At 36.5% G+C, this 9,407-nt stretch overlaps 2 protein-coding genes across 2 annotated transcripts in view; one reads left to right on the top strand and one right to left on the bottom strand.

Moving 5' to 3' along the window:
- LOC107722044 (excitatory amino acid transporter 5-like) overlaps positions 1 to 1,416 on the bottom strand; it is a 31,037-nt gene extending 29,621 nt beyond the window's left edge. The window contains exon 1 of the mRNA XM_016530275.1: positions 1,008 to 1,416. Coding sequence (XP_016385761.1) covers positions 1,008 to 1,142 — 135 coding nt within the window. The 5' untranslated portion in view covers positions 1,143 to 1,416. The remainder of the gene's footprint in view (positions 1 to 1,007) is intronic.
- Positions 1,417 to 6,193: 4,777 nt separating this feature from the next.
- Positions 6,194 to 9,407, top strand: part of LOC107722608 (probable rRNA-processing protein EBP2) — a 7,320-nt gene continuing 4,106 nt past the window's right edge. Inside the window, 5 exon segments of the mRNA XM_016531039.1 lie at positions 6,194 to 6,421; positions 6,569 to 6,652; positions 7,374 to 7,485; positions 7,488 to 7,542; positions 9,026 to 9,149. Of these exon segments, the coding sequence (XP_016386525.1) occupies positions 6,338 to 6,421; positions 6,569 to 6,652; positions 7,374 to 7,485; positions 7,488 to 7,542; positions 9,026 to 9,149 (459 nt within the window). The 5' untranslated portion in view covers positions 6,194 to 6,337.

Raw genomic sequence — 9,407 nt, 5'->3', positions numbered from 1 at the left:
ATATTTGATGTTTTTTTGTTGAAATAACATGTTTCTTCTTATTTTTTTCTTATTAGTTGTGTATTAATGTTTATTGCATTATTTCAGTATCATGTGTGTCACCATGATGGGGTTTAGTGTTTATGTGAATGACACTGTGTGCACCTTCTATATATATTATATAAGTATTGTCCTCCTCAGCTCGTAGAAAAGCTGTTTGTGATGAGCTTTGGTTCATCATGTAACTTTCTCGTCACCACCAGTTTTTGGTGGTTATCAGTGCATTACAATGGTTCAAAACAGATATTAGTACTTCAATATTTTGGTTTATTAACATTACATCAGTTAATGGAATACGGTATTTTTTTTTGTGAATTTAAGTTAAGTCTGTAAAACCTAAAATGTTGCTACCATATTTTTTACGGTGAAGTTCTGGCAACCACAGCTGCTGGTATTTTACCGTAAATGTCACAGTTTTTTTTACAGTGTACTAATCAAAGAAAGGGCGTAATCAGGTCATTTTACGTGTGACTTTTAACGCAACTCGAAAAAAATGTGCATCATGTCAATAAGAATACTACCTAGCTCCAACTGCGGTCACCGTGATTTTGCCAAGTAAGACATGTTCATGACATTGATCCTGGATCAACATTACTGTCCAAAAATATAGACTTAACCCAATCCCTACCCATAATTTATTCCTAAAAACGGTGTGAAATGATAGCCGATTAACAAGGGTGTAGAAGCACCTAACCCTGATTGTAAGCCTAAAACAGATATTTCCTGAAAAGTTATCCCTCAATTCTGATTGGTTGATAGGAATGTTGTTCCAGGATCAACAAGGATGTTGATCCAGGAACATGTTGTACTTGGTGAAATCACGGTCACCCTCCAACTGCTGTCACTTCAGCTATACAATTAATCCTTGCCATTAACTAACGTTAGATGGCAGGAACGTTGAGACACTGCAGGAAAGATGGAAACAATAACTATTATTGCTTCAGGAGGTGCAAGAAATCAAAACTAACCTGCTCAGAGAGGTGTTTGGAGCGCAGAAAGAAGCCCAGCAGGCATCCGATAACCACGGCCAACACTGACAGGATGAGGAGGCCGTTCTGTTGGCACACATTTTTAACGCGGCTCCACACCGCACCCAACGCCATGGTGAGACGTCCACGTCTACTGCCTGCTCAATCAGCCATACGTTTAAACACCCTGACCTGAGAGCACAGACGTCCCGAGGGGGCAAAACGAAACAGACACGCAGAGAACGAAGAAGTAAATTAGGAAGGTAGTAATGGTGGTAATGAAGGTCCCTCCAAGAAAAAGCACTTGTCAATCCACCGTTGGTCACTACTAAATCCCATCACCCTTTCCAGTCACTAACACACTACCCTTCTCTCTCTCTCTCAGTCTCTCTTCGTTCTGCCCCATCACACCCCCTTACCCTGTACTTCAGCCTGGCCAATAGGGGGCTCTGGGACAGCTGGCAGTTTTGTCCCAGAGGTTAATACCAGCGATCCTATTAGAGCCGCACTGCATTAAGCCGACCTGAAGATAGATTAAAGATCTCTGAACAATTGGAAAGGGGATTGTTTCATGTACTTGTGAAGAAGAAAAAATAAAACAGGGCAAAAACATAAAGATGAAGCAAGTGATATGACTCAGTGTAGATGTTACACAGCAGGGGGTTTAGACAGAGTTGGCCAATGTGGACACGGGTTGTGGTAGCTCTATCAGTGGTTGCAGGTATGTGTTTGACAGTGGGATTTTGCACCCTCCAGTGGATGATGGGAAACAGTATCTAAATCCATATACACTCTCAAAAAAAAAAAAAAGGTACAAAAGCTGTCACTGGGGTGGTACCTTTTCAAAAGGTAATATTTTGAAATATATTTCTAATATGCTGATGTGATGTTCAATAAACATTTATTATTATCAATGTTGAAAAAATTTGCGCTGCTTAATATTTTTTGGAAACCAAGATACACCAAGTATAAATAATAGTTAAGTATAAGTAAAAAGTAATAGTTTAAAAAAAAACTTTTATTCAGCAAGAAAGCATTAAACTGAGCAAAAAATACATTTATAATGTCACAAAAGATTTCTGTTTCAAATAAATGCTGTTCTTTTGTATTTTGCATTCATCAAAGAATTTTCCACAAAATATTGAGTAGCAAGCCATTATTAACTGAGAACCAATTATAGGCCTAATTGGGCAGCACATCAGCATATTAGCATGATTTCTGAAGGTGCTGAATGATGCTGAAAAATTCAGCTTTGCCATGGTAACTTACACAAGCTTCAGTCGGGATCCAGCCCTTACAAAGACCTCTCAAAGACATCTCTCTTACAAAGAGAAGAGATGATGCAAAACCCCCAGAGGACCTCAGATGATGCCAACCGTGAAACAACATAAACTGCCAATTTTTACTACAAGTTTGATTGCAACATATAATCATTGCTGTTAATAGTGTTCATCTTCTGTTTGATTATGTCATTAACTGAATTTTACCGTAGGCAACATTTCTGCCATATGTAGCTATCAATTTGACATAGTCACCACTGACAAGCTACACTCTAAACAAAAAAGGTTCTTCAGCGGTTCTTCAGTGGTTCTTTGGAGTGGGGTTCCCCTATGATTACGAGCCAAAGAACCGCTTTTAGTACTATACAGCACCATATTTTTTTTTAGAGTGTACTACTAAATATACTGTAGAAACTTAATTTTCTGTAAAGCTGCTTTGCAACGATTTGTATTGTGAAAAGCGCTATACAAATAAACTTGAATTGACTGAGTTGCAGGTGAGGTTCTTTTATCCATGCTGAGATGTTCGCCAGGCAGTCTGAGATCCGTGCAGTTACCGTCAGATCGTCTGCCTGAAATAAAAAGTAAAGCTGCCTGTCACCAGCAAAGCAATGGCAGGAGAAACCATGTGCCTGTATAATAGAGATGTATATGATGCAGATTTCGCAACGGGTTCAAGTTGATCACGCGGATTCGCCTCGTTAAACAACAGGATTCTGCTTGATTTGAAATTGAACTCCCTGTGAGCTGTGCTTCATACATTGCTACACTATAAGAGACAGGTTATTTGCTGACCATGAAATGTCGCCGAAATTTCGCTAACGTGACCGCATCTTAACTACTTAGTTAACACTGTGTATTCAGTTAAGGCAGCGAGTACAGCTTATGTTTGTAGTTATTACAATAGGAGGATAATATTTGACCGTTTTGTATGTCAATTCCAATTTGGCATCATCTGTAGTCTTTGCAAGTGTTGCCGTTGTCTGAAGTCTTTGTAAATGCTGGATCCAAACTATCGATCAATCTGCAGGTACTGAAAAAAACAGGAAAGCAAAAAGTAGAAGAATAGAAGAAAGAAACACCTGCAAATTAAGAAAACATCTTCATCAATTTGACAACACACACGCTGCAAATTCTTACAACACAACCAAATACAGAAACGCGCAAGTATACAGAGACCACAACAAGCAGGATTCTACATTCTACATGTGCGAACTGTTTTTGTTTGTGTTGTAAGAATTTGCAGCAAGTTTCTGTATTTGCAGCGCATTTCTTTATTTGTTTGTGTTGTGAGAATTTGCAGCGCGTTGAGCTCTCTCGGCCACCGTTAGAATTAGTGTAGCTGATGTTCATAGCATTTCGGGCAAAAGATCATGCGTTTTTGGTACTTTTTCATCAGATATAATTGTTTATGAGGACATTATATGAATGCTTGGCTAAAGATATGGCTTTAATCTAGATTTAAACCGAGAGAGTGCAGATCAGGAAGAGTTTAGAAGCCAATTGTGAAACTCTCTAGCTCCTTTAGTAAACTCTTATATATCAGAAGTCAATAGTTTTGTGATCTTAAAGGAATAATTCAGCAAAAAATGAAAATGTTCTGAATTTGACTCACCCTCAGGCCATCCAAGATGTAGATGAGTCTGTTTATTCATCTGAAGGTATTGCAGTGAATGGGTGACGTCAGAATGAGAGTCCAAATCTGATAAAAACATCCCAATAATCCACAAGTAATCCATACCACTCCAAAAATATGGGGTAAGATACTTTTATAAATAAATGCTCATCAGGGCTGCATTTATTTGATCAAAATACAGTAAAATTTATATAAGTGAAATATTAATACAATTTAAAATATCTGATTTGTGAATGAACTTTTTTGAAAATAATGATTAATATTTGTATAATCACATGTATTCAAGAGGTTCAAGGGGGATGAGATGGAAGCAGCAGTATGAGTGCTTCACCTTCAATATTCCTTCAATCACTGCTTCTGTTTGTACTGTCATCTCTGTCCAGGACAACGTCATTCTTATGACAGAGATCAATGATCTGCGTCAGGAGCTGCGCACAGTCCGTATGCAGCTGCACAACTACGAGAGTCAAAGCAGCTTTAACAAGAACATCAAGAGCTCTGCTAACACGAGAGGTGACCAATGTGAAATCTATGAGTTTTGGATAAACCTTGACAACATTGGTGTTGACATCTCAGATGTTTATGTTGGAGGTTCTTTTTCTTTCATGCTTTAGGTGCAGCTTCAGCAGGGAGGAACGGCTTGATGACGCAGCAGAGTTTAGAAGAAGCAGAGAAGATCACCCAGTTTCAGCGACTGGAGATCCAGAGGCGCAAGCAGGAGATTAACGGCCAGACACCCTCATCCAGAACCAAACTACCACCACTCGCCAACTGAATGTACTATTTGTGCTCCATGCGTGAATAAAGTGTCAAATATAAGTCATTATGGGTGTTTCTTTATGAATCAACGATGAAAAGCATGACCAGATTTAAAAAAAAAAAAAATTAGCTCATTTAGGGCTTGTTAATATTACTCCATGAAATTCCTGTATGAATGAGGTTTATGCAAAATACGTTGCCTCTAGAGTGCTGACAAATTACACAGAACACAAAGCAATTTCTAAATGATCAGCCATTTATATCAATAGAATACAAAGGAATGTAATTTAAAAATACATAAAAAATAAACCATGGTATATTTACAGTATCCTCCAAGTTTTATATAATTAGTCTGCAAAGAAATATGTGATTTCCTAAATGATTATAGTTCATTAAATACAAATAGTACCTTAACCTTTATATATCCTAATGATATTGAAATAATACATAGTACATTTCATTAAAGAGGCACTTTGAGACTCGCATGATATTTGAAATACATATTTATTTTTTGTTGAACTGTAATAGTTATTAATAGTGATTTTCAAACAAAATTGAGTTTTTTTGGAGTTCAGAGGTCTTATTTTTCAGTGATAAAAAATATCACTGAAAAAATTCGGCCTGGATAATTTTGTATGATAAGATTGAAAATGAATATGATGATGTGATAAAATGACATGCCTTTAGTAGTTTTGATTTTTACTGTTTGTTTTAGTATTTCCATACTGAATTCTGAATCCATATTGTTCATATTGTTCTTTGCTAAATGTGTGTAATGGTGTCATAATGGACAGGTTGAGCTGCAGTTACAGTATGTTCATTTATTTTTACCTGAACGTTTTACTACTGTTATAACGCCATAAGCTGGAACACAGTAGTGCTGTTGTAGATGACTAATAACTACCTAAGAAGTACAAGTCATCCTTAGGAAACATGCTTAGTTTCATGAATTTTTGATGCTCAGGCCTAATAGCAAATTTTGATGAATCAGCATTTCAACTGACAGATAAATGATGTTAATACTAATGGGTAAGAATTGGTCATCATCGGCTGAATAGCTTAACAATGTAACAAATGCATGCATGTGAACATGCATAGAACAAATTCATTTGTAGAACCATGGTGCACTGACAATATAGCTTTATATAATTATAAGGATTATTTACTATATGCATACAAGGCTACTGAACATCTTAAAGTAGATCTCTAGAATTATGAGACATTTTATACATTATAATTTCACGTTGCAAATTAAATTCGAAATAATAATAAATTAATTCAAAGAGCATGTGGTTATTTTTTTTCAATATGGTGTTTGTGCTCTACAGATTCCCTGCTTATTTTACCTGAACACAGACGTGTTAACACTGAGGGGGGTGTGTTAATAACTCTTAGGTTTAAACGTTTTTATTTTGTTATACGTTTTTAAACAAAATTATAGATTATGCGCCTATGCCGACAACCTGCCATAAACCCGAAGCTGCTGCTCCTCCAGCAGCGGAACCATTTCGTTGTCGTTCTCTGTTTCCGTCAAGGTTTTAATGTTACGCACACGCATGAGAAACAGTGCGGTCCACACGTGAAGCTTTGGGATGTTGTGAATTCTTCTGTTACTGTTTTTTATTTTTCTAATCCCCGTTCGGTATTCGTTTACTATGGAAGAAATAAACGAGGATCCCCAGCTGGGGTTTGAGTCCGAGGAAGACGACGACGACGACGACGAATTATCAGACGGCGAGGTGAGAATATAGTGCATTTCATGTGTTTTGTTCAGGCAGGACGGTTTTATATTACAACACCTTGTCATTCCATAAGTCGACAAGTAGGTAGTAGATCTAAAGTACATTTGCATAACACGTTTGTTTCATACAATTGTCTCTGATCAGCTGCAAAAAGCTTTCGCCAAGGGTTTGCTCAAACCTGGATTGAATGTTTCTGTGCTCGAGCCAAAGAAGGCCATCAACAATGTGGTGAGTTTAGTGCATAACTTTATCCCGTAAAGCTTGACAAGATATATCTATTTTTTTTATTTATTTACTGGAAGTTTTTTTTTTTAACCTTTAGACAAAATGTTTTTAAAAATACAGGTTACGTATGAGTTTTATGTTTTGTATCATAGGATACATCCGTATTTTATGGTGCATATTGTATTATATTGTATTATATACTCGCACTCGAGGAGGAAAAAAACACCGAAACACATAATTGATGCTTGATAGATGATAGATGGACAAATAAACGTTCCTCAAAAAGCCTGAGATATTTGATACTTACATTTTAAAATTTTTCTAAGAAATGATGTGTGGATAATCAAGTAAACCTAAGTTGCTTCAGGTGTTCGATATTTCTAACAAGGTAAAAGTTATGTTTACTTTTCAAAAAGACACTTGTTCCACAATTCTACTAATGACCTTTCTAGTAACCTACTTACTAAAAAGTCTGAATCAATCAGATTGTATGTAGAAGATTGTGTACAACAGATTTGATAATGTTGCTAATTTAGAGGCCTTAGAAATTAATATATACTGAAATATGATACTGTAGGGGTTATAGAGTTAATAGTATATTAATTAAAATGTGATTTGTTAAAAAATCTACTAAAACCGAACAGCTTGTAACACTCCACAGAGAAAGGAAAACTTGAAATCGCATCATATGACCCCTTTAATGATTTTATTCTACATCATTCAGGAGGGTCTAAAGAAATGTCTCGCTGAGTTTAAGAAGAACCTGCCATGGGTTGAAAGGCTGGACCTCACCAACTACCCAGCTGTTGACTTTGTGGCAAAAGCGGAGGGCAGAGCGCAGAAGGCAGTGAAGACGTCAATGCAGAGGATGACTTTCAGAGGGAGATGTACTTGTAAGTGTGACTTGGTCATGTAGAACAAGGATGCTGCTTGACTTACTATGTGTTCTTGTGTGTGATATTATACCTTATTTTAGGGCTGCATGGTTTGCAATTGAATTGGTGTTAGTGGAAGAGGTGTTAGTGAGGCCAGCAGGGGGTGCTCACCCTGTGGTCTGTGTGGGTCCATTATATATATATATATATATATATATATGTGTATAAGAAGAAATAAAATATTAATTTTTTAAAGTATAAAGAAAACCAGGTTTGTTCTTGTTTGTAGGGCTGCGCAATTTGGCCAAAGGTTCTATAAATGTACTGTATATTAATATGACTACTACCAATTATTATTTTAGTATAAGGTTTATTAAAGCCTTTATTATAAGATATTATGATACACTTCTGTGACAGTAGTTTCTTAATTTTTGACAAGAGATATGCAAATTTGCAAATGTAATTTAAGTTATACTGGAAGTTGAAGGGCACCCTTGCGCAGAAAGTCTAAAGCTCCGTTCACACCAAGAACGATAACTATAAAGATAACGATATTAGCGTCCACACCAGCGAACGATATCGTCTGTTTATTCTAAGGGCACGCGCGTCTGCCGCTTTAAATTCTTGAGCTCGTTACAGCAGGATGGATTCTGATTGGCTGTCAATTTTTTATCGTTCATCAGCTGGAGAAAAATCGTTTTGAAAGTGATTCCAACGATATCGTTTCTCTTTGTCTTTATCGTTATAGTTGTGGTGTGGACTCTGCTATTCTTTAATACTGAGAACGATTTTTAGAACTATATCTTTATCGTTATCTTTATAGTTCTCGTCCTTGGTGTGAACGGGCCTTAAATATGTAAACAGGTAATATAAGTTATGAGGAAGTCCCTAATATAGACAAAGGCAGGGTTGTCCAAACCAGTTCCTGGAGTATTTCGTCTAGGGTATTTTCATAAGAATAAATTATATTTATAATGCAATGCTAATCAACATAGCCTTTATTACAGGACAGAATACTATAAAATATTTTCTGCCTCATTCCGAGATATAAATCCACATCAGATCACAAAAGGAAGTTATTTCAAATACTCAACTAATGTTATGAAGTGAGTTTGGAGTAAAGTCATGTTATTAAATGTTTAGAAACGCTTCTCATTACAGGTTTGGGAAGATGTTTGGCATGTTTTGATTTTCAGATGCATGTTATAAGCGACTCAAACTCTTTTTAGATAGAGCAGCATTACAGTGAACCAATCAAACCGCTCTGATCACAGATGCTTTTAAATACTGGCTTTTGGATAGGAGTTCTCAGTTTCTTTCTTTGTTTTTCTTTTATATCGTGATTAATAGCTTATAAATAGCTAATAATAATTTTATTTAATAATAGCAAACAACATTTACACAAAATTCCTGAATTAACACTAATTTGACACTATTTTGAATATTTGAAAAGCGTGTCTTGTGCTTCAGTATGTTTCATATGTTAACTGCCGTGTTTCAGCTACCGACAGGCCCAAGCAGCTGTTTTATGGACGCTGCCAAAACTGCATAAGTTCAAGATTCCTACCAAGCGACCTGAGGATTACTTTGCAGAGATGGCGAAGACCGATCAGCACATGCAGAAGGTGAGAAAATGACATGACGACCAGGCTTTATAGAAAGCATTTTGTCCAGTACACAGTGGACGTAGGAGTGCCAGTAACCTCCATCTCATAGACAAGCTAAAGACATGAGAATATATGCTATCGTTCAAATGTTTGGGGTCAGAAATACACTACCGGTCAAAAGTTTGGGATCAGAACGATTTTTAATGTTTTTTTGCAGGAATTTCTTATGCTCATCAAGGCTGCATTTATTTGATCAAAAATACAGGAAAAAAATGT

This window comes from Sinocyclocheilus rhinocerous, unplaced genomic scaffold (assembly GCF_001515625.1).
Source record: "Sinocyclocheilus rhinocerous isolate Xijiao unplaced genomic scaffold, SAMN03320098_v1.1 scaffold161, whole genome shotgun sequence".
NCBI classification, from domain to species: domain Eukaryota; kingdom Metazoa; phylum Chordata; class Actinopteri; order Cypriniformes; family Cyprinidae; genus Sinocyclocheilus; species Sinocyclocheilus rhinocerous.
This window is presented reverse-complemented; position numbering and strand designations above follow the sequence as displayed.